Genomic DNA, 25939 nt, shown 5'->3' on the forward strand with positions numbered 1-25939 from the left:
GTTGTTCTTTTCTCCTTGCCTATAAGCAAACTCTGAATCAAATTTTACACCAGTCATAGCAACTATATTAACTACAATCTCCCTTTGTTTGCCCTGATTTTCTATTTTTATTTCTACTTTATTAGCTAAATAGTATATATTCCTAGTTTAAGTTATGTACAGACACATTCAATCAAACTCAATCAAATCTAACTTTCCTATAAAAATTAGTGCATATATATTATTTGTCTTTTGGTGTGCTGCACTATCAGAGCAAAAAGCACTAGAATTAATTTTCCCTCAAGGAGAAATCTTAAAGACTTCTTAAGGAAAAATTTAAGGAAATTCAGGCTATTTGAAGCCAGTGAAATTTTTTTTTATTATATTATTTACAACTGTGTGTGCTGATAGTGTACTACAACTGACATAAAGATCCCATCAGCTAAGTTTAATTTTACCTTTATTTTGTGGAAGAGAGTCATTCATAATTTGCTGATGACAAAACTCCAAAACACAAAATAGGTTACAGAAATGTTTGATGTTGCCTCGCCACTTTATAGACTCGCTTAGTTTACCCTGTCGTTTACAACCATCACACTTGGCCATCTGAGAAACAAACATTAGACAAGATAGGCTTAAAACTATAAAATAGCGGAAAGATAACAATCATGAAAAGAGGCACTATAAAAACAGGATACATGAGTCAGTTGAGACTACAAAATGTAAAGTTCTTACCTTAAAATACTGATTTTAAAAATATATATTTAATTATTTGTTTCATATAGATGCCCTAAATCAAGATAATATAAAAATTGTGGCCTGTAATCCCAACCCTTTGGGAGGCCGAGGCAGGCAAATCACTAGGTGAGGAGTTCGAGACCAGCCTAACCAGCATGGTGAAACCTGTCTCTACTAAAAATACAAAAATTAGCCAGGGGTGGTGGTGCATGCCTGTAATCCCAGCTAATCAGGAGGCTGAGGCAGGAGAATCACTTGAATCCGGGAGGCAGAGGTTGCAGTGAGCTGAGATCATGCCACTGCACTCCAGCCTGGGCAACACAGCAAGACTCTGTCTCAAAAAAAAAAAATTGCTCTTCTGTTTTCAAAATTACCAATAAAGGAATCTAAAGACAGGTTCATAACCAGGTATGGTGGTACACGCCTCTAGTCCCAGTTACCCAGAGGCTGAGGCAGGAGAATCGCTTGAACCCAGGAGGCGGAGGCTACAGGGAGCCAAGATCTCGCCCCAACCTGGGCAACAGAGCAGGATTCTGTCTGGAGAGGGCAGTGTGGGGAGGGCTGGGAAGAAAAGATACACAATGAAGAAAAAAGTTAAAAAAGTACATATAGGTTCAACTTTAAAAAAATTAAGAAGCAGCTTACAGCAGTTGATACAACATGAACTTTGGAGTCAAAGATTTTTATTCATTCAGCAAATATTTAATTAGACATCCTTTGTCTTAAACACTGTGACTGGTCCTAATTATACAATCATGAAAAATATACTACCCTCTCCTGACAACAAAATTCTATTTTGGGGGTGAAGTAGACAAGCACACAGTGATTTCACCAGAGTTATAGATGCTATCTTGCTGTCACCTACCAGCCTCCTCAAGAGCATATTACTTGACATCTCTGGACCTCTCTCCTTTTCCTTATTTATAAAATGGCAATAAGAGACTTACCTCTTGGGACTATGGTAAAGATTAAATGAAGTAACACTTGTGGAGCACAAGACATGTATTAGTGGTTCAGTTAACTATAGCTACCAGTTAGCCTTTCAAAAAGTTAATCTTTTTTAAAAGGAGGTCATAATGATTGCCAGTTATTGTCCTTTAGCCTATGAAGTGAGACAAGGTCTGACTTCAAATTCCTCAGAGTAGCCTGAATGAGAGAGCCACTTCAGGCAACATTATGTGAAATTCTAACCTGAAAGAAGTCGAATAAGGACAATGTGCCTTATAAGAAGGCAAAAATAAAAGGAATTTATCCAATCAACAACAAAGTCTGCAGAAATCCTATACTCCTTTTATCCCAAAGGCTTCATGTTTATATTCAATTGAATTTTTCTATTATAGCCCATAATTATTTTATCCAGCTCTAAACACCAAATTTTTCTTCACATTATCTGAACATATTTTAAATAGAAAACAATTTGCACTAATTTCAGGAAGCCAAAAACAGTATATCATCACATTTACCTGATAAAACAGAACTGTAAATTTGGACATACAATCTTCACAACAAAACTCTTCTAACTTGCCCTCCAATCGATTTTCCACCAAATTCGGGGATGTCTGTGAACAATAGCTGCACATCTTACAGTAGTTTCCCCATCGTTCCCCAAAGTCACGGGCAGAGAGGAATTTGCAAACTGAGGATCAGAGGGATAAAAGGAAGAAAGATCAAATTTACATTAACTTGGAGAAGGTAAAATAAGTTTCTGTGGTCTTAGATATAAAACTTTAATTTCTAAATATTGACGTAATTATTTGCCTGTAGATTACAGGATAGTCTCTATATTCACAAACCAAACTTATACCACCTTTTAAATATACTCTAAATATTAGGCCATTTATATTCAGAAACATTCGGAGGTATAAAAGTTTTTTTTTTTTTTTAGATGGAGTTTTGCTCTTGTTGCCCAGTCTGGAATGCAATGGCGTGATCTCAGCTCACCGCAACCTCTGCCTTCCAGGTTCAAGTGATTCTCTTGCCTCAGCCTCCCGAGTAGCTGGTATTACAGGCATGTGCCACCATGCCTGGCTAGTTTTTTATTTTTAGTAGAGCAGGGGTTTCTCCATGTCGGTCAGGCTAGTCTCGAATTCCTGACCTCAGGTGATCTTCCCGCCTCGGCCTCCCAAAGTGCTGGGATTACAGGCATGAGCCACCGTGCCCAGCCAGTATAAAGGTTTTTTAAGCCGAGAAGCAGCGACTGTTTGAAGTTCCTCTTTACAAATGAGTGCAAGAACAGAAAGATCTCTGATGTCATAGCTAAACTTATGAAGAGATTTCTTTATTAATACCACTCATCTAATCATGTTTACAGTTTTTTATCACTTTTTAAATGACGAACTTTTAGCCAGGTGCAGTCGCTCATGCCTGTAATCCGAGCATTTTGGGAGGCCGAGGTGGGGGGGATCACCTGAGCTCAGGAGTTCAAGACCAGCCTGGACAACATGGCGAAACCCCATCTCTACAAAAAATACAAAAATTAGCCAGACATGGTGGTACTCTCCTGTAGCTTCAGCTACTTGGGAGGCTGAAGTGGGAGGATCACTTAAACTGGGAGGTGGAGGCTGCAGTGAGCCAAGATCATGCCACCACGCATGATCAAAAAATAAATAAATAAAAATAATAAATAAAAAGATTAAAGTGAATTAACTATAAACACAACTCAAAAAAACTTTTTTTTTTTTTGAGACAGAGTTTCGCTCTTGTCACTCAGGCTGGAATGCAATGGCGTCATCTCAGCTCACTGCAACCTCTGCCTCCCAGGTTCAAGCAATTCTACTGCCTCGGCCTCCCAAACAGCTGGGATTACAGGCATGTGCCACCCTGCCCAGCTAATTTTGTATAGAAATGGGGTTTTTTAGTAGGAACAGGATTTCACTATGTTGGTCAGGCTGGTCTTGAACTCCCAACTTCAAGTGATCCATCCACCTCAGCCTCCCAAAGTGCTGGGATTACTAGCATGAGCCACCATGCCCAGTCTCCAAAATACTTCTAATTATATCTCATAAGACAAAAAGAATGTGAAAACTAGGCCGGACACGGTGGCTCACGCCTGTAATCCCAGCACTTTGGGAGGCCAAGGCAGGTGGATCACAAGGTCAAGAGATCAAGACCATCCTGGTCAACATGGTGAAACCCCGTCTCTACTAAAAATACAAAAAATTAGCTGGGCCTGGTGGCGCGTGCCTGTAATCCCAGCTACTCAGGAGGCTGAGGCAGAATTGCCTGAACCCAGGAGGCGGAGGTTGCGGTGAGCCGAGATCACACCATTGCACTCCAGCCTGGATAACAACAGCGAAACTCCGTCTCAAACAATAAAAAAAAAAAAAAAAAAAAAAAGAACATGAAAACTAATCGTGGCTTAATTGCCTAAGTCATCATGAATTATAACAACCACATGCTCTGAGGATAAAACAACTTCGTCCTTACCTTCACTACAGAATGGCTTATCAACCCCTGAGAATCGCACAGTTTCCTTTATAATTTTCTGCAGTTTACAGTAGTCACACATTGCCACAACTTTATTTTTCTTCTTGTATTCATCAGAGCAATTCTTGCCACAAAACAGAAACATTTTACCCTGCAGAGAACCAACAGTCATTAAGAGTTAACTGAACAGTTGCTTTAAGAAGTCCTTTTCATGTCAAAGCAAACTAAGTGATCGAAATTAAAAAGACAAAAGTGTTTCTATTGGATAAGTTTATATTCAATCCTTTTCATGATCTCTCTTTACCTTGTAGAAAAGAAGTTCTGGTTTTGTGGCAAACAGATGGTTACAGTGCTGACACTTGAGTTTAACAACTGTATGGGTTAAAGCAACTTGCTGGGATTGTTCAGCGAGAGGCCTGAGAGGCTGGAGACCAGCTGTAGCAGAGAAACTGATGGCACTAAGGGAAACGGCAGAGGTGTTACCTCCTCCTGATGACACTGCTGACCTGGAGGAGGGTGGGCTTACAACCACTTGGCCCCGAGACAGGGGCACTGCTGAAGAGTTTGTTCCTTTTGGCTTGTTAAATACATTCTGAATTAAAACAAATAAGGTAAAGATTTTATTAACTGAGAAATAAGATAACTTGGTACTTTTCATTTCCTCATTTTAATAAATTAAGTCCCCCACCAACATTTTTTTTTAATTTTCTATCTCACAGAAAGAGTTTAAATGGCATACTTCCTCTAATAAATTAAAGCAGGCCTCTCCTTCCTCCCAACCCCCACTACCTGCCTGCACTCCCATCATCAACTAGCTTCTGATGGCTATTAAGACACAATAGCCACCAGCAGTCTCTTTCTCCCTGCTGCCAAGGATACTGGGTCAGACATGTTCCTACCCCGGGGATTACTAAACTCTACTCGTGTGTGTATTGCAGAGAGGGCGGAGAAAATGGGACACGTGGATGCTTACAATTCCATGCCAGGAGTCACTAGGTATCTGACCCAGGATGAGAGGAGGGGGTACGTGAATCCCAACAGGCTACTGTTCTTCACCATACCACCTACCCAAACCATAATCCTAGCTTCCATCTTTTTGAAGAGGAGAGACCCAAGGGAGAAAGTGGGAGGGAATGATCATTTAGGCAAGGATTCAAAAAAAGAAAAAATTGCTGAGACCCAATATCTAGGTTCAGATATTTTGTAGAAATGACCTGCTTGGGACCCTGGTTGAAACGAAGTTTTTTATTTTCAATTCAAATTTAAACTTTCATAAGAATGGGCCTTTACCAGTTAACACTGTGCCACAGATCAATGCCTAAGAGAACCACATGCATGATGTGCTACCTTAGATCATACCTGGAAAGCGACCACACAACTGGAGCTGCAGAAGCTGTATATAGCTCCATTTGACATGGCTAGGTGATACTGAGGGATTGCTGAGGTTTTACAACTATGACACGAAACCTGGACACCTTGGTGACAAAAAATAAAAACCAATGATTAAGTCACACAAATGAATAAACAATCTAAAAATGCACTGGGAGAATGAAAAATTAAATAATAATATACCAAAAAAATCAAGAAACTTTACAAAAATCTGAAATCTAACTACAACTAACCTCAATTAAGTCCCACTTATAGAAAAACTAACTTGGAAATTCTAAGTATTTTTTCTTTCTTTTCACATATAAAACTATAAAATACTATATAAATTGCAACGAAGAAAATCAGTGAAAAACTATTTTCACATAAAAGTTATTTAAAAGTCAATCTCGGGTCTTTATTTAAATAAATAAATTTAGCTTGTAACAAAATCAAAGAAAAGCAGTTACATTTTTCTTCAATAGTTATTAAATCTATAAATTTATCAAATTTAAACATTACCTGAAGAAGTAACAGTCTTAACTCTGTAGGCAGATAAGCAATTAATAGAGCAGAAAAGCTCTGTTTTTCCTGAATCATTCGTAGTCTCGATCATTTCAGCTGAGGGCCTCAATGACTTTCCCAGGGCATATGGAGGAGTTTGGGCTGAATTCTATTAAAATAAAATAACATTAGAAACCTAGTACAAGCATAAGTATTTACACATTACTCAAAAAAGTAAAAAGAAAAGCTTCCTACAACCACGGCCCTTGGTTGAAATACTTGAGCATGACGATTAAACCACACTACTGGGAAGTAGGAAGATAAGTTCTTCCACACAATAAAAAAACAGAAATGGAAGAAAATTAGTAACTACTCAGATAGATATCTTGCAAACAAAACACACTAATTCAAACACAAGTAATGAATTAGGTAGTCATTACATATTTTTACACCACCAATAACCAGAGAAGGCCAGCTAATTCATGAACCAAAGGGCCATTCTCCTTATAGTCATGTACATCAATCTAGGAGAGTCTACCACCTTTAAGGTTTCTTAATTTGTGAGACTCTTCAGCAGGAGATAGAAATGACACTTAATGTATATGAATAGAGATCCTATAGAACTACCTATTTTTCAAGCTGAGTTTCATAATAAAAATCTGCCTATAAGTTTATTCGTGTTTTAAGAAATAACAAAAATAGCTACCATTTACATAACCAGTACTATAACTTATTGGATGCTTACCATGAACCAGGCCCCAGGCTAAGCAATTTATACATAGTGTATCACAGAATCCTTTCAATGACAGAGTGAGGTGCTTTCAAAAATTACATTAACAAAAGGTTTAAATTAACTTTAATTAACAGATGATCAGAAGAAGTAGGAAATTAAACTCATCTCATCAGGCTCCAAAGTTCAGGCTCCTAACTATACTATGCTGTCAGTGACACACTAAATCTCTCAATATGAAAGGAAACAGTAGAAAAATATAAATTGTGAGGTTTCACTACATAATCTTCCTAGTAAAAAGATAGAGTAACAAAATTAGAAATGTAACTGATTTGGGGATCATATGTAAAATAACATGGATTCTTTTCCTGTGAAAGTAGTAACCAGACTGCCAAAAATGGCAGTTCTTAAAAAAAGAGATTCTTTTCAGTGATGAATGTCCATATGTCCATTTCCAACTGCTCAGAGGAAGTAACAAATCAAACTTGCTAACTGAAAAAAAATGTTTATCATCTACATGATACATCTTTTTATCTTTAAGAAAAACAACTTCTTTAAAACCACAAATCATTCGGTAATAATTAAATTGACAAAATGATATATTTAGTAGCCAACTAAATGGATATATTTAGAATCCATTATTCATTACAATAAATAAAATTACTTAAAGTATTCTCATGAGACAATGTTGACCAAATAATTCCAATTCATTCCCAAACACATTTTAAAATGAAAAAGACAAGCTTTGTTTAGATTCACTGATTTTATCATCTTAACTCTTACTTAAGGTTTATTTATAATATGGTTTTCTTGCTATCAATACATCACAAAATATTTCATGTTCACAGAAAATCCTGAAACTACATTTATGAGGCCGGGAGTTGTAGCTCACGTCTGTAATCCCAGCACTTTAGGAGGCTGAGGCCAGTGGATAGCTTGAGCTCAGGAATTCAAGACTGGCCTGGGCAACATGGCAAAACTCCATCTCGATTTAAAAAAAAAAAAAGGAAATCACAGTTGTGAATTCTTAGCTACGAAGGGAGCCTTTAAAAAAGGGAACTATTTTACCTATGTCAACTTACCACCATAATCATGCCTCATACCATCAGAATCTATCGCATTTTCTGGAAGGGAAATCATGCATCAGGATGGACTAATGGGAGGATCTCACTCTCATTTTGTAGTTCATTCCTGTGCAGTCAAATCAGAAGGAGTAAGCCTAACTACATACAACAGATAGATATTCATACCTGCTTGTATGCCGTGACACTTGTTGAACTAAAAACCTTCTGGGACTGGCAAGGACCAGAGCTACTATAGCAATAGCTCCCACAGTTCTCACAACACTTCATGGTGAGGTTGTTGGTAGAGTGAAATTTTGAAAAACAGGCATCACTACAAAGACCATGTACTACATTTTGATATTTAACTTCAAACCGAATCTAGGAAATAAACACACACATAAATACAGAAAATAAGCAGAGCCAGTTTAAAAAAAAAACTCTTTGAGCAGAATCCCAATAAAAGTAAAATGTAACTTACATCAGCATTCTTCTGACACATACTGCACTTAGTTGAAGTGCTATTGGTATATATGGTAACAACAGGTTTCTTCTTTAGCTCATAAGAAGACAAGCATGACTGGCTGCAGAAATCTTTGCTGAGAGAGGAATTCTCAACGCGGGTTGTGATCACATCCTTAGGATTTAAAATATCTCTAAAAATAAATAACAAAGGTAAAATGAAATGTGTTCTTCACAACTGTAACTTCCTCCTCTTTGTGAGCTGAAACAACATTTACTAAGGGCAGCTATTATATGGTAGAAAAAGGATAAAGCATCTGGAAACCTGGATTTGATGATGAGTTCTATTATTAGGTGAGTGACAATGAATGATGTAATTACTATCTCAATTTCCTTATGTATAAAATGGGGTTTATAATACCTAATTCATAAATTTGTCAAGAGCAAATTATATTTACAATATTGCCAGCCAGATGCTGAAGACAAAAATAGGAAGGCTTTCAGCCCCAACCAAGTTTCATCTGCTGTAGCCAATGGGACCTGTCAGTGGCCATCATACAACTCCAGACGACAAGACACTGGTTCTCTTACTAGCCAGATGGTGCAAAGAGTAGAACAGAAATGAGACAAAAAATTAATTTTTTTTTTTGAGACAGAATCTCTCTCTGTTGCCCAGGCTGGAGTGCAGTGGCGTGATCTCGGCTCACTGCAACTTCTACCTCCCAGTTTCAAGTGATTCTCCTACCTCAGCCTCCAATCCAAGTAGCTGGGACTACTCCCACCCAAGTAGCTGGCTAATTTTTGTATTTTTAGTAGAGACAGGGTTTCACCATATTGGCCAGGCTGGTCTCAAACCCCTGACCTCGTGATCCACCTGCTTTGGCCTCCCAAAGTGTTGGGATTACAGGTATGAGACACCATGTCCAGCTAAGATAACAAATTTTTTTTAAATTATAAGTGCAAGATTTTGAGAAACACATGAGCTACTAGAATACAAAAAATAAGCATGATATATAATATTTAGCTATAACTGAAAAGATCAAAGAAACACAAGACAAAAGGGCTGTTAAGACTTTGTATCAGAGGACAGATGGAGACAAGAATCAGACAGGAAGAACAAAAATACTTGGTTCTGTGAGATTCCTAGAGCCAATTTGTAAGAGCTAATTATTGCAGTAAGCACAAATAGCAATACCCTGGTAAAACAGAGGCTAAGTATTGCCATTCTTCTGACAAGCATAACAACTAATTATAAACACTAGTGCAGGCCACAAAGTAAATAATAATGGCAATAATATAAACTACAATAAGTGTGTTAAGTAATTACTATGTGCCAAGCATTACTCTCTTTACTCAAATTACCCAATTTAAATACCATCAAAATGACAGAGTGCAGTGGCTTACCCCCATAATCCTAGCACTTTGGGAGGCCAAGGCGGAAGGATGGCTTGAGCCCAGGGAGTTCAAGGCTCCAGTGAGCGGTGATCACGCCACTGCACTCCAGCCTGGGCAACAGAGCAAGACCCTATCACTACAAAACAATTTTTTTAATTAGCCAGGCATGCTGACTCATGCCTGTGGTCTCAGTTACTCAGGATGTTGAGTTGGGAGGATTGCTTGAGCCAGAGAGGTAGAGGTTGCAGTGAGCTGGGATCGTGCCACTGCATTCCAGCCTAGGTGACAGAGTGAGACCCTGTCTCAAAAAAAAAAAAAAAAAAAATACTCAAACCACTATGAGGTTAAGTATTATTGTAACTGCCTCTTTAGAGATGAGGAAACTGAATCAGAGGTTAAATAGCTTGTCAAAGTCATATTGCTAGTAGGCAGTAAAGCTGAAATACAAATCCAGGCAGTCTGATTCTAGTCTATGGAATTAATTATTCCACTATCCTGCCTCCCCATCCTGCACCTTTATTATACAGGTGTATTAGATGCTAAACCATGAGAAAATAATGACAATAAAAATTATTATGTAAAACTGAACTGTAAAAATATGACAGTAAGTCTTGGAAACCAAAAGAATATGCTTATATACAGATGAAGTATTAGTTTTGAAAGTTATTTTTCTACCGAAAACACAGCAATAGTTTCACTTAATAAGGTGAATATACCAGTGGCATAAGTAAAAAAAAAAATAGTAAGTAAAAATGCATAAATCAAAGAGAATAACTTTATAATGAAAATCTGTGCACATACGTTAGAAATGTACTCTAAACCTTATGCATGCAAATGAGCGTTATACCATAACATTTATCTTAGAAAAACCACACCTCTCCCAACAATAACATAGCTCAAAACATTTTTCTAATTTTTTTAAGTTTTATTAACCCTTAGAACTATTTTTTAACTTTAAATTTTATAAATCTCATGTTTTAATAGTATGACTCAATTTAGCTACTAAATTGACCCGATTAAGGTATCTAGCAGTCTTCGGCAATTCATAAAAATCAAACGCACACTGAAAAGATAAGAATCTGTCTCCTAACCTAGTCTAAAGGAATGTTTCATAAGCTCTGAAGGCAATGCCAAATCAAGACAGCAAAAGAAATTTTGAGTAAGAACAGCACTATGCTAAAAAGTCACTGACGAGGGTGATTACTTTTAAGAAAACAAGAGGCATTTGGATGTATAAGTCATGTTCTTTAAAATTATTTAATTTTATTTTGATATTTGGTATGTTGAAACAATACCTAAAAATAGAAAATGAAGTTTACTCTTTCAGATTAGTTTCATGAACATGACATAAAAGGGTTAATTAGAAGGGCATTTTGCAACAAAACTGATTTACGGTATATAACTATTTAAAATTCCTCTCTCCTGGCCAGGCGTGGTGGCTCATGCCAATAATCCCAGCACTTTGGGAGGCTGAGGTAGGCTAATTGCTGGAGCCCAGGAGTTCGAGATCACCCTGGGCAACATAGCAAAACCATCTCTACAAATAAATACAAAAATTAGCTGGGCATGGTGGTGTGCGCCTGTCGTCACAGCTACCGGAAAGGCTGAGGTGGGAGGATCATCTGAGCCCGGGGAGTTCAAGGTTGCAGTGAGCTGTGACCATGCCACTGCACTCCAGCCTGCGCAACAGAGGAAAAAAAATCCTCTCTCCTCTTTAGTTGGAAATTTCCAAATAGTAGGATCTACTCTTAGATAGTTTAGGTCCAGACACAAAGCAGATAAACATGGCCAAAGGCAAAATAGGGGCCTACAAGTGGTATGTTAAGTATACATATTAATATGTATTGTATGTACATCTATTTAATATATTTATGTTAATTATAAATAGTAATACACAATATAATTTTTATTACTAATAACAGAATTCTATTTGTTAAGTACTTGCTATGTGCTAGGCCATGTGCTAACACTGTCTCATTGAAATCCTAGGAAGCAACTATTATTTTCTGATGAGAAATGGAGGCTTAGAAAGTTAAATATCTAGCCCAAAGTCACAGAGATAAATCATAGATCCACAATTTAAAACCAAGCTCTTACTGTTTTGTTGCCTGTAGGGACTACTAACAACACACTGTATTCCTTGAATTACACTACCACAGAAATGGGCAAAACATGTCAAATCCTTCAAATGTACTAAGGCAGAGAAACATTTATGTAACTTTGTTGCCGTTTTTTTCCTCTCTCTGCATCTAAGCATTAATATAAAGCAACAATGACCCCACAAGGACATTAGAAATAAACACATTTTTGTGACCATGTAGAGTTTTTACTTTTTAAAGAATTAAATAGCTTTCATATACTATGAAAAGAGTGATATTATTTTATGCTATACCAAATAACTTTCAAGAAAACTGTTACATAAATTTAAATGGTTGTTGTCTACAATTCCAGGATAGTCCTGCAATTCCCACAAGTCATTTGTTACTTCTTTCCATAGTAAAATTTAAAGTGATAGAAAACTGGTTTAGGAAATATTCTAACACCAAGTCACATATTTAATGTTGTAAAACTTTAAAATTTGCAAATCCTTCCATTACTTTCTACAGACACATGATAAAGAGCTGTAAAGTATCAATAGCATGTTTGAATTAAACTATATACACAGTTAAAAAAAAAAAAAAAAGGAAAGTAAAAAGGGATATCAAGAATTTTATACTTCGAGCAATTTGTGCAGGTTTTCTTGGGAGGAGGTGGCAGGCAGGCAGGTGAAGAATGTCTGGTGATGCATCTTGTGGAGCAGAAGAGCTGAGTAGATCCTGTCTTATGATACGCAGTTTGCCCCTTATAAAGCATTCTTTTACAACCAGAACAAAAAACCTTAATACCAACGGCTGGAACTGAAGGAAGCAATACACTTGGGCCAGATGATGCCAAAGAAAGCTGAAAGCCTGGGTTCAACTGTTGTGCTATCAAAACAAAATTTTTTTTAAAAGTTTTAATATCAATAGTAATGCATATACAGTGTCTAAAGTTTTAGTATCAATAGTAATGCACATACAGTGTCTCTCTCTTTCTCTCCCCCACCCGCCTTTCCTTTTTTGAGACAGGGTCTCACTGTGGTGCAATCATAGTTCGCTGCAGCCTCAAACTCACACAATTTACCAGTACTCCCACCTCAGCCTCCTGAGTAGCTGGGACTACAGACACATGCTATCATACCCAGCTAATTTTTTTTTTCAAGATGGAGTTTTGCTCTCATTGCATGGTGCAATCTCGGTTCACTGCAACCTCTGCCTCCCAGGTTCAGGCAATTCCTCAGCCTCCTGAGAAGCTGTGATTACAGACATACAACACCACATCTGCTAATTTTTGCATTTTTAGTAGAGACAGGGTTTCAACATGTTGGTCAGGCTGGTCTTGAACTCCTGACCTCAAGTGATCCACCTGCCCCAGCCTCCCAATGGGCTGGAATTATAGGCGTGAGCCACCTCAGCTGGCCTTTTTAAAATTTTTAGTAGAGATAAGGTCTTGCTGTGTTGCCCAGGCTGGTCTCAAACTCCTGAGCTCAAGCTATCCTCCTGCCTCACCCTCTCAATTTGCTGAGATTACAGGTGTTGGCCACCACACCCAGCCCAGCCTCTGTTTTTTAGGACAAGTTTCCTATCATGAAATTCAGTGTTAATGAGGCAATAAGCACCCCAAAACAGAGGTTTCAATTTTTTTTTACCATGACCCAAAGTAGGAAATACATTTAGTATTATAACCCAGTTCTCACACATATACATTTGTAAATGTGGAAATGTGTGTACAATTTAATCACTGAAACAGAAGTTTTATGAAACAATATGTTTCTTTACTACACATATTATTCTGATATAATCCTATTCTATTTTATATTTTTAAATACTGCTGCAAACCAACTACGCACAGTCTGAAAAACAAACTGCTCTAAAGGAAGAGAAAGACATACACAGAAAGATGCTTTCCCTCAATTTTACTAGTCAGAATAAGCAAATACTAATTGTAATTAACTTAAACAGTTCTATTTCTTACCAAGAGGTCTGTCACTAACTGAAAACACAGCACTAATTTTTAATTCACTTTCTTGAGTTTTTGGCTGTTGGGCACATCCATACTCCTTTAGAAAAAAAAGAAAAGAAAAAAAGAACAATGAATATAGTGTATGCAAGTAAACTAGAAATTCAAGCAAAACAAAAAAAAGATTCTATCCCATTTGTCTCTTAAACATTCTGATCATAAACACCTCCACAAACACCTCAAAAGTCAAAATTTACAAGTTATTAGACTAGATTTAATCTTTACAACGACAATGTTTCAGAATTAGAGAATCGTTTACATAGTTTTATCTACTTTTCAAATGTAATTTTGACATATGGGAATAATATATAGTTATTCCAAATGCTAAGCACTACCTATTTTTTAGGTAATGCATTTAAAAGGGGGCAATAAAAAAATGGTTTGTCGTTTTTTTTTTTTTGAGACAGAGTCTTGTTCTGCCACCCAGGCTGGAGTGTAGTGGCGCGATCTTGGCCCACTGCAATCTCTACCACCCAGGTTTAAGCAATTCTTCTGCCTCAGCCTCGCAAGTATCTAAGACTACAGGCATGCGCCACTACACCCAGCAAATTTTTGTGTTTGTTTAGTTGAGATGGGGTTTCACCATATTGGCCAGGCTGCTCTCAAACTCCTGACCCCAGGTGATCTCCCCACCTTGGCCTCCCAAAGTGCTGAGATTACAGGCGTGAGCCACCACACCTGGCAAAAAGAAGCAATAAATGAAATTACATCTGGCTGGGCACAGTGGCCCACACCTATAATCCCAGCTACCCGGGAGGCTGAGGCAGGAGAATCACCGAACCCAGGAGGAGGAGGCTACAGTGAGCCTAAATCATGCCAGTGCACTCCAGCCTGGGCAACAGAAGGAGACTCTGTCGCAAAAGAAAAGAAAAAATTAAATCAGAATGATTTACAGTTTGTATCTCAATCATTTTAGCCAACAGACTTACAAGCTGTCTTTTCTGCTAATGACAGAAAAGATACAAGAGTGTCAATGCAATCTGCTCGTTATATATAAAATCATCACAGACAAAATCCTATTTATTCTTACATTCTTCAAAATGTTTTAAAACAAAATGCAATCATGAAACATTTTTAAAAATGTAAATGCCTATCTTGAATGGTCCTTTATTCTGAAATTACAACCATCCTTTTTTTTGATGTTAAAATATCCTTACATGTTTCAAAACAGAAAGTTTTAAAAAATAGTCTTACTTTTCTGAATCAATGATGGTAATAAATGGCAGCTGTATTTTTAATCTCCCTACACGTAGCAAAATAAATGAGTAGCTATGTTAGTTCCAAAGTTACTTTAGAAATTTCTTTAGACTATTAAATGCCAAAAACTAGGAACCATTGCATTAATTCACCACTTCCCATGATATTTATTATTAGCACCCAAAGAGGTGCTGTCTATAAGATATACCTTCTTTATAGATGAGTAAAGTGAAGCTAAGAGATGTTCAGCAACTTGCCCAAGGTCACAAAGAGACTACGTGCACATATGGGAATCAAAACCCAGACTCTCTGTTCTTTTTTTTTTTTTTTTGAGATGGAGTCTCGCTCTGTTGCCCAGGCTGGAGTGGAATGGCACCATCTTGGCTCACTGCAACCTCCACCTCCTGGGTTCAAGTGATCCTCAGCCTCCTGGATAGCTGGGATTACAGGTACTCACCACCATGCTTGGCTAATTTTTGTATTTTTAGTAGAGATGAGGTTTCACCACGTTGGTCAGGCTGGTCTTGAACTCCTGACCTCAGGTAATCCACCCGCCTCAGCCTCCCAAAGTGCTAGGATTACAGGCATGAGCCACTGTGCCCAGCCAGTCTCTCTGTTCTAAAACCCATGATATCACCCTCATAAATGTGAAAATACAAAGCAATTACTACAGTGAATTCAAACTCTGGCCCAATTGAAATTAAGTTACCCTGTTGTAGGAGTCTCTCCCATCTCCTTTCTCTCACAGTACTTATCATAATAAATCATTTAATTACTTATTTGAATAATTTGATTAATGCCTAACATTCACCCTTCCTCCTACATACACATTAGACTGAAAAGATCACATCCATTACGGACAGGGACCATACCTGTTTTTTTCACCTCTGTATAACCAATCGCCCAATACAGTCAACATAACAGAAAAGACTATGGGTTCTAACAACAGACAGAAACAGGTATGATCTTGTCTCCTAAACAAGCTATTTAATATTTCTTAGTTTCAATTTCTTTATCTGTAAAGTAAAGATATATTACCTAACCCATAGGGCCACTGGGAAGGGAGGGGGCAAATGACTTATAGCATGACATTTTACAGTTAGTCAAAAGCAAACACGATACATACACAAAATGGTAGTTCTTCTTTTTTTTTTTTTTTAAGACGGAGTTTTGCTCTTGTTGCCCAGGCTGGAGGGCAAGCAGGCAATTGTGTGATCTCAGCTCACCACAACCTCCGCCTCCCAGGTTCAAGCAATTCTCCTGCCTCAGCCTCCCGAGTAGCTGGGATTACAGGCATGCACCACCATGCCCTGCTAATTTTGTATTTTTAGTAGAGATGGGGTTTCTCCATGTTGGTCAGGCTGGTCTTGAACTCCTAACCTTGTGATCCGCCCACCTCGGCCTCCCAAAGTGCTGAGATTACAGGCAGGAGCCACCGCACCCAGCCAAAATGTTAGCTCTTATACTTTTTATTAGTTTCATAATTGTGCAATTTAATAAATACTTGCTAAATGGATGAATATAAGTCTATTCAATCCAAAGAGCATGTTCTTAAACGTTACTCTATACTTAAATAACAATATTTACTGACATTTGCAAAAAGAAGATGAAGATAAAAGTATTATATACATCTTCAAATTATCAAAATGAGTGTTTAAGATTCAATAAAAATTACTTTACCTTATCGATTCAATTTGTAAAATTTTTCTAATATTCCTGTTATATTTCCCTGGCTCGTTTCTTTTACCTCACAACTCTTCTACACCTTCATAGCTCACAAGTCCCAACCCCACATCTTTCCTGCTCTTTGATGTTTCAATTTCACCAAGTAAAAAGAAGTAACTAAGAACTCCCTCAACATCCCTCAACCCCTCCACCTTACCTACAAATTGCTCAGCAAACTGTCCCACTATCTTACAGGAAAAGGAAACCTTCTTTTTAGCTATAGCTGAAATAATGCTATTTTAGAATAAGTGTGTTCCAAGTATTGCATGCAACACACTTACAGTAAAAATTACCATTGTTTATTTGATAGTCAAATTTAACCTGGCATCCTATTTTTATCTGGGAGACTTACATCTCCATGTAGGTAACTTTCCAATCTCCAAATCCCAGATTTATATGTACGAATGCCTCCTTGTGTAATTACCAATTGAATGTCCCACAAACCCTTTAAACACAACAGACCCCAAACTACCCTTATTACTTCCTCGAAAATCCTCTTCTAACCCTTCAGTAAATGGTATCACCATAAATCCCAAAACCTGTAAGTATTCTTAGACTGCTCTTTGATCTTCACACCTCTTATACAATCTCTAAATTTGATCAATCCTACTTAAACATTTTTAAATCTATTCTCTTTTCCCACTTTATTATTGATATTCAGTTCTAAACACACCACATTCTCTCACCCCTACATGACTTGGCTATTTTTCTCTGCTATTTCTCATATTTTCTCTGTCTGAAACTCTTAATTGTTATAATTCAATTTCCTACCTGCTCTGTGAAGTCTTCCTCTCCTTCCCAGATAGATTTGGAGCTCCTTCCCCTATGCACCCAATGTACTTCACACAATTTTAAAACATTAACATAAGACTGTGATTTTATATGTGTGTGTGTGTGTGTGTGTGTGTGTGTGTGTGTGTGTGTGTATATATACATGTATATGTATATATTTTAGACGAATCTCTCTCTGTTGTCCAGGCTGGAGTGTAGTGGAGTAATCTCTGCTCACTGCAACCTCCGCCTCCTGGGTTCAAGTGATTCTCCTGCCTCAGCCTCCCAAGTAGCTGAGATCACTGGCATGCATCACCACGCCTGACTAATTTTTTTATATTTTTAGTAGAGATGGGGTTTCACCGTGTTGGCCAGGCTAATCTCGAACTCCTGACCTCAGACGAGCTGTCTGCCTCAGCATCCCAAAGTGCTAGGGTTAGTGGCATAAGTCACTATACCTGGCTCACTTGAGGCCCACTTTGACCTCCCAAAGTGCTGGGATTACAGGTGTATGCCACCGCCCCTGGCCTTGATTTCCTATTTGTATAAATAGGGGCACAGGCCAGGCACAGTGGCCCACGCCTGTAATCCCAACACTTTGGGAGGCTGAGGCGGGTGGATCACTTGCAGTCAGAAGTTCGAGACCGGCCTGGCCAACATGGTGAAACCCCATCTGTACTAAAAATACAAAAATTAGCCAGGCGTGGTGGTGCACAACTGTAATCTCAGCTACCCAGGAGAGCAGCTTGAATCTGGGAGGCAGAGGTTGCAGTGAGCTGAGATCACATTACTGCACTCCAGCCTGGGGAAGAAAGCAAGACTCCATCTCAGAAAAAAAAAAAAAAAGGAGAGAGAATAGTTCATGCTACTTGTGAGTGACAGACAAACTTCATCTTAAAAGAGCGCAAAACTTTGCCAGCCTATCTAGCTTATTTCTTCTTCCACCAGCATAAGAAATGGCATGTGCAAAGGCAAGGAAATAAAATGCAACAGAGTTTTAGAAGATAATGTTGAGTGAACTGCAAATAGTTGGCAGGAGTATAGATTAGAAAAGGTGGGAACAATGAATGATGACAATGAAGAGAAAATGAAGGCCTACACATGTATAGTTTGGATGTTACACTGAAAAATCCCTGCTTCATCACACAAGAGGAAACAGGGTCTTTAAAGAGAGAACTATCACTAGATCTACCCAGTACAATGGCAACACTGTACAGTGTTTTGATCGGATATGTGACTGAAGGAAGAATAGCTAGGAAACTATTACAGAAGTCCAAATGAGAAATAATGAAATATTTAAGTGCAATGGCTAATGCCTATAATCCCAGCACTTTGGGAAGCCAAGGTCAGTGGATCACTTGAGGTCAGGAGTTTGAGACCAATCTGGCCAACACGGTGAGACCCTGTCTCTACCAAAAATACAAAAACTTAGCCAGGCATGGTGGCACACACCTGTAATCCCAGCTACTCCGGAGGCTGAGGCAAGAGAATGACTTGAACCTGGGAGGGGGACATTGCAGTGAGCCAAGATCACACCACTGCACTCCAGCCTGAGCAGACAAAGCAAGACTCCATCTCAGAAAAAAAAAAAAAAACGGAAATAGGAGATGGCATGAAAAATAAATTTTTTTTATTATTTTAAAATATTATTGCTTCCCTTATACAATGAAGTCAATAACTATAGAGTATAAAGCAAAAGAACTGTCCTAGAAGAAAAAAACGTTCCTTGCCAAAACAACTAACTCATCTCTCCACATTGATTTCTGTGTTCTCCATTCTGTGTCCCTATGGGGTAACCAGAACGACCTTTCCAAACACAAATCTGTTTCATCTTACTTTCTCACTCAAAACCAATTGGCCAAGCACAGTGGTTCACACCTGTAATCCTAGCACTTTGAGAGGCCGAGATAGGCAGATCACCTGAGGTCAGGAGTTTGAGACCAGCCTGGCCAACACAGTGAAACCCTGTCTCTACTAAAAATACAAAAAATTGGCCGGGCGTGGTGGCTCAAGCCTATAATTCCAGCACTTTGGGAAGCCGAGGCAGGTGGATTACGAGGTCAAGAGATCAAGACTATCCTGGTCAACATGGTGAAACCCCGACTCAACTAAAAATACAAAAAATTAGCTGGGCATAGTGGCGGGTGCCTGTAATCCCAGCTACTAGGGAGGCTGAGGCAGAAGAATTGCTTGAACCCAGGAGGCGGAGGTTGCAGTGAGCCGAGATCGCGCCATTGCACTCCAACCTGGGTAACAAGAGCGAAACTCCATCTCAAAAAAACAACAACAACAACAACAAAACCCTACAATGGCTATCGACTACTCTTAGGATAAAGACCAAAATTTATAACAACGTCCACCAGGTCCTGCATAATCCAGCCTCAAACTATATATACAGTCTTATCATAGAGAAGCAGCATAGCACAGGTTCTGGGGTCTGACCACCTGGATCTGAATCCAGTCTTTGTTATTTACTAACTGTGATCTGTAGCAAACTATTTGGATTTTTTAAGTTTTGGTTTCCTCATCTGTGAAATGGGGATAACAACATGGTGTTGAGAATGATGTCTGGCACACTCTTAAGCACATATAAGTATTAAGTTAATAATGTCACATATAATTATGATATAATATATACTGCATACTGATATACTAATGCCATCTATTTTTATTGTTGTTATTTTGATCATTATCATCATCACCATTTTCGTACCTTTTCTGTTCCAGGCTCACTGGTCTTACAGGTCTTGAAAAGAACCACACATCTTTCCAACTCATGGCTTTCCTATTCATATTCCTCTGTTTGAAATACTCTTCTCCATGCCCTTTGCCTAATCAATTCATTCTTCATAATTCAGCTTACACATCCTTCCCTGAGAGAGGCCTTCCCTAGCCATCCCCAGGCCCCAGACCACAACCAAAACTAGGTCAGATTCCCCATTTTAGGCTTTTCTTCCAGAGCATTTGTCATAGTTTGTAATTATATATATTATTTGACCAATACTTGTGTAATCTCTGCCTCCTCTACTAACATATAAGTTCTAGGAGGAAAGGGACTAAGCTGACTTTGCTCAATCCTGGATCCCCAGAGCCTAGCATAGACCACAAATTCTTAACAGAATAAAGGAAAGTACTACCAGATTCAAGAGAATTTTTTTAAGTGACAAGTATGGAAAATGGTAAATATATTACTTTCCTTCCAAAAAAAAAAATCACGTAGTTACATCTTTCATTCAAAGAGCAGAAAACCAGCCAGGCATGGTGGCTCATGCCTGTAATCCCAGAACTTTGGGAGGCCAAGGTGGGTGGACTGCTTGAGCTCAGGAGTTCGAGACCAGCCTGAGAAACATGGCGAGACCCTGTCTCTACCGAAAATACAAAAAAGTAGCTGAGCATGGTGGTGTGTGCCCGTGGTCCCAAGTACACAGGAGGCTGAGGTGGGAGGATCATTTGAGCCCAGGAGTGACCCGAGGAGATCGAGATTTCACCACTGCCCTATAACCTGTGCAACAGAGCGAGAGCCTGTCTCATTTTGGGTTATTTTAACTTACAAAATAACTGCCTAACTAAAATTTTTCAGTTCACCAGATCTTAAAAAGAAGGATTTAAAAAAAATTTAAATCAAGATGAAATGCTTACTTGAGCATTATCTGGTTCTTCTTTAATTTTGTCCAGAAGCTCCTGCTGTGGTACCACTGCTTTGCCACATTCACCATCCAAAGGTTCTTTCATTCTAATTTTTTACCTGAAGGAGTTCCTCAGGCTCAAACGAATAGATTTCTTCTTGGCAATGGATAGCCGGACACCTAAAATACATACTCAGGTTTATTCTTTCTTTTTTTATATCAAGCTTATCAATATGAAAAACTTCGTGTTGAGTGCACGAGGTTTCACAGCTCAGCATTTGAAAAACAACTCCTCTGGGGTCATGACTTTTTTCTTTCTTCCTGCTTTCTGCTCCTTCAGTATCTACATAAGAAAATAGTTTTCCAGCAACAGCTCCCACTTCTCTAATATTTTTAAAGACACACACAGTGGTCTTTCCTGTGTTGAACGTAGTTGAAGGGAATCAGAGCAGCAGATCAAGATGTGGGAGGAAGTTAGCAAACTCTGAGAAGAATGGACTAAAGAAATAGTTCCTGACCCCATGAGAATCAGTACTTAGAGGCCCACGTCAGTTTTTATTTCTCAAAGTGGGGCACAACAACCTCCCTGCCCTGACCTATAACTCAACCTTGACTGGAAGCCTCCCTAAGGGCCCCATTTCTTGGCCTAACGCTACATATGAGCTCAAGATGCCATTCATTGCAGGCGAACAACAGGCACGCCCTTACTGAAAGTGAATCACCTGCTTCTTTCAAGGACTCCGTGTGGGAGGTGGGGGACATCAAGCCCCTCTGAGCGCCGCTTCACAATCGCCCTCCTGTGGAAAAGAAACTCAACTGGCCATTCAATAAATTCCTTTCCCCTAAGAGTCAAAGAACTAAACGGGGCAAATTAAACCTAAAACAAAAAGCTCTTCAAAGTTGTCTTTTATCCGAATAGTCCAGGACGGAAATGGACAACGGGTAGAAAAGCCTGTTCCGAAGAAGAGATGAGAACTTTTGCGCACTCGCCACAGTCACAACTATCTATGGGCGCGCATTCCTCCTCTAAGAACTGCACGCGTTCGGAAATTCTCCTTCCCACCAAGAATTCCCATTCCCATCACTAAGGACTAACAAGGCAACGTAGTCTCCGACAAAGAGCAGAGGACTAGCCAGTGCATGTCATCGCGTACCAAAGGCGAAATCCGCAGCAGCCCCAGCCGCGTAGCCCACCTGGCACCGCCCCCGGCGCAACGCCTCGTCACGTGGCGCGGCCTCCGCCCCGCTGTCCCGCCCACTACCAGTGCGGCCGCACTCACCTTCTGTAGCCTCCCTGCTACCGGAGGAGCACCGGTCAAGGAATTTGGTAATAGGATCCAAGCCCTCTGCGCCTAGACAAGGATCATTTTCTCTTATGGAATTCTGCCTGATCCATCACAACGCAACAGCCGGCCAACCGCGCATGCGCAGCCCTGATCTCCGCCCTCTTTTCCCGTCAAGCTCCGGACCTGAGCAGAGGAGAACTTCCCAGCATTCCTCTTTCCTTAGTTTTGATTTACTTCTTAAAGAGACCGAGACTCAATTGTGAATAGGTGGAGAAAGGGGTTTGAGGAAGATTATCAGTGACGTTAGAAGGCGCTGTAAGTGTTCTGTTGTGTGTGTCTCAAGAGTCTCACGAGTCTCACCCTGTTGCCCAGGTGTGTGTGCGGGTGTGTGTGTGTGTGTGAAGAGTCTCACGAGTCTCACTCTGTTGCCCAGTCTGGGGTGCAGAGGTGCAGTCTCGGCTCACTGCAACCTCCACCTCCCGGATTCAAGTGATTCTCCTGCCTCAGCTTCTTACGGGGGACCACCACCACGCCCAGCTAATTTGTAGCATTCTTTAGTGCCCATTTCCTGAACGGTGGCTTATTGAGAGAGCATGGTAGTAAATACCACTTGGCTTGCTGAGCACTTCACATGCCTCATCCCACTTAATCCTCACAATAACCCTAAGAGTTAGAATTTTTTAATCTCTTAGATATAAATGAAAAGATTAACTTGCCCAAAATGAGGATTTGTTATTTTTTTTATTCAACGTTGTTTCGCAGATAGATCTGTGATTTGTGACTGTTCATTTTGATTGCTGTATAGTATTCCATTTTATGAACATGGTACAATATTAATCATCTACTACTTATGGACATTTGAGTTGTTTCCAATTTGTGCCTATTAGGAATAATGTCACTGTGAACATTCTTGTCATTGGTGGTGTTAAAGGACAAAATTACAACAAATTTAATTTAAAGATCTCAATTAGCTTTATTTGTGATACTAGAATCTGGCAACACTTCATTCTGTAAAACAGAACAAGTGTTCCAATGATCTGAGCAGAAGAGGTCGGTTTTATAAACAGAGAAGGGCTGGAGAAAGCAGAAACAAAGAACAAAAAACAGATTGGTCCATTTCAAAGTAACTTTCTAAAAAATAAATAAGTTGTTTTCCTTGTAAAGCAGAACCAGGAAACAAAACAATAGAGAAATAACTGATTGGTTAACTTCAGGTAACTTCAGTTTACCTTTTTTTGGTAAGGATTAAAGCAGAAGGAATTTCAGTATTATCCTAATTCAAACGGGCACTCAGGGCAAATTAGACTGTTATTTTTCCTGACTTCTCAGAACTTCAGATAACAAGGTAGTTTCAGTTTGATGATATGGTTTTGCTTTCTGAAGTTTAGTTACCCACAGTCAACCACATTCTAAAAATACTAAATGGAAAATTCCAGTAACAAATAATTTATAAGTTTTAAACAACTTTTATTAAAGTACGTGGTTATAATTGTTCTATTATTAGTTGTTAGTCTTTCTATGCCTAATTTACAAATTAAACTTTGTCATAGGTATGTATATATAGAAAAAATGTATAGAATATATAGGGTTCGATACTACTGGAGATTTCAGGCATCTGTGGAACATCTTGAAACCTATCCCCCATGGATAAGGGAGGACTACTCTATGTATTGCAAATATCTTCTCCCATTCAGTAGCTTGCCTTTTCACTCTATTATTGGTATCTTTTGATGAACTTAAAAGACTTTTGTGGGCCAGGCATGGTGACTCATGCCTATAATCCCAGCACTTCGGGAGGCCAAGGCGGGCAGATCACAAGGTCAAGAGATCGAGACCATCCTGGCCAACATGGTGAAACCCCGTCTCTATATGTATTAAAATTTTTTTAAAAAAAGATCTTTGTGGCCAGGTGCAGTGGCTCATGCCTGTAATTGCAGCACTTTGGGAAGCTGAGGCAGGCAGAACCCTTGAGGCCAGGAAGGAGTTTGAGACCAGCCTGGCCAACATGGTGAAACACTGTTTCTACTAAAAGCACAAAAATTAGCCAAGTGTGGTGGGCATCTGTAATCCCAGCTACTCGGGAGGCTGAGGCAGGAGAACCACTTGAACCCAGGAGGCGGAGGTTGCAGTGAGCCGAGATGGTACCACTGCACTGCAGCCTGGGTGACAAAGCAAGACTCTGCCTTAGAAAAAAAAAATTAGCTGGGCATGGTGGTGTGTGCCTATAGTCCCAGCTGCTCGGGAGGCTGAGGCAGGAGAATCACTTGAACTGGGAGGTCAAGGTTGCAGTGAGCCAAGGTCGCACCACTGCACTCCAGCCTGGGTGACAGGCTGGACTCTGTCAAAAAAAAAAAAAAAAAAACTTTGTGTTTAGTGCTTATTGTACATTCTTAAGTAAGAAATATTTTCCTACCAAAGGAAGAAAATTTCTGGAAATGTTACTAGTCTTTCACATTTAGTTATGTAATCCACCTGAAGTTGGGTTATGTATGTAGTGTGAGGTAAGTCAGATTTCAGCCTTTCCCTGTGAATTTTAAATGGATTAAGCACTATTTTTTTAAAAGACTGTCCTTTTCCCCACTGTTCTGCATTGACACCTTTGTCATGTATAAATGTATAAGTTGTCTGTATATATGTGGGTTTGTTTCAGGACTATCTTGCCTATTCCTTTTGTTTCTCCTTGAGGAAATACCATGCTGTCTTAATTTCTGTAATAGCTTTATAATAAATCTTAGCATATGATAGAAAAAGTCCTCCTTCCTCTTATGTCCTTCAAGATTGGCTTTCCTTGGTCCTTTGCATCTTGATGTAAATTTTTTAATCAGCTTGTCAGTTGTGACAAAACTTTCCTTATAAATTTTAGAATCCATTGGGATTTTCTTTAGCATTTTACTGAAGTGGTATGCCTGTTTTGGAGAATTGGTATTTGTTATTCATTGTGTTGAACTATGTTGCCTAAAAAGATATGTTGAAGTCCTAATCCTCAGAATGGGACCTTTTTAAGTCACATAGTCTTGTTGCAGATGTAATTAGTTAAGATGAGCCCATATCGAAGTAAGGTGGGCGCTTAACTCATTATGGCTGGTTTCCTTAAGGGAGGAGAAGATATGGAGACATCCACATGGGAGGAGAACACCATGCGACAATGGAAGCAGAAATTGAAGTATGCATTTGCAAGCCAAGGAATGCTAAGGACTGTTGATAACACTAAAAGCTAGGAGAGGCAAGGAAAGATTCTCCCATATAGGTTTCAGAGAAAGCATGACCCGACTGATCTTTAATTTTAGACTTCTAGCCCCAAGAATGGTGAGATAATAAATTCTGTTGTTTAAAAAAAAAAAAAGTTTGTGGTACTTTATTAAAGCAGCCTTAAGAGATTAATAATAGCATTCTGTAGGGTTGACTCTTTCAATCCATGAAAATGATATATTTCTCCATTTATTTGTAATTTCTGTGTCTGTAATTTCTCTTAATAATGCTTTATAGTTTTTAAGTGTAGAGATTGCACACATCTTTAGATTTATTCTAGGCGTTTAATATTTCATGTCATTTTAAATGTAAATTTTTATTTTCTAA

At 38.9% G+C, this 25939-nt stretch overlaps 1 protein-coding gene and 1 long non-coding RNA gene across 19 annotated transcripts in view; one reads left to right on the forward strand and one right to left on the reverse strand.

The window, feature by feature from the left end:
• The window catches only part of ZMYM6 (zinc finger MYM-type containing 6), a 41037-nt gene extending 18518 nt beyond the window's left edge, over nucleotides 1–22519 (reverse strand). For 4 of the 18 annotated variants that reach the window (XM_017974540.4, XM_009000866.6, XM_078331157.1 and 1 more), the window contains exons 1-12: nucleotides 22358–22519; nucleotides 21091–21257; nucleotides 13714–13798; nucleotides 12377–12626; nucleotides 8285–8459; nucleotides 7993–8184; nucleotides 6031–6181; nucleotides 5503–5618; nucleotides 4448–4735; nucleotides 4144–4294; nucleotides 2181–2353; nucleotides 438–585 (exon numbers count right to left, since the gene is read on the reverse strand). In XM_017974540.4, coding sequence (XP_017830029.1) covers nucleotides 438–585; nucleotides 2181–2353; nucleotides 4144–4294; nucleotides 4448–4735; nucleotides 5503–5618; nucleotides 6031–6181; nucleotides 7993–8184; nucleotides 8285–8459; nucleotides 12377–12626; nucleotides 13714–13798; nucleotides 21091–21183 — 1822 coding nt within the window. In that variant the 5' untranslated portion in view covers nucleotides 21184–21257; nucleotides 22358–22519. Of the gene's footprint in view, nucleotides 1–437; nucleotides 586–2180; nucleotides 2354–4143; nucleotides 4295–4447; nucleotides 4736–5502; nucleotides 5619–6030; nucleotides 6182–7992; nucleotides 8185–8284; nucleotides 8460–12376; nucleotides 12627–13713; nucleotides 13799–21090; nucleotides 21258–21785; nucleotides 22294–22357 lie in introns of those variants that run through there. The other 14 variants (XM_078331154.1, XM_009000867.4, XM_054259113.2 and 11 more) reach the window with 9 other exon arrangements.
• A 65-nt stretch (nucleotides 22520–22584) lies between these two features.
• On the forward strand, nucleotides 22585–25706 carry LOC144576969 (uncharacterized). The gene is made up of 2 exons (XR_013519921.1): nucleotides 22585–22678; nucleotides 25459–25706. It is a non-coding gene; the product is annotated as an uncharacterized LOC144576969 (long non-coding RNA).
• Nucleotides 25707–25939: the final 233 nt, after the last annotated feature.

This window comes from Callithrix jacchus, chromosome 7 (assembly GCF_049354715.1).
Source record: "Callithrix jacchus isolate 240 chromosome 7, calJac240_pri, whole genome shotgun sequence".
NCBI lineage: Eukaryota > Metazoa > Chordata > Mammalia > Primates > Cebidae > Callithrix > Callithrix jacchus.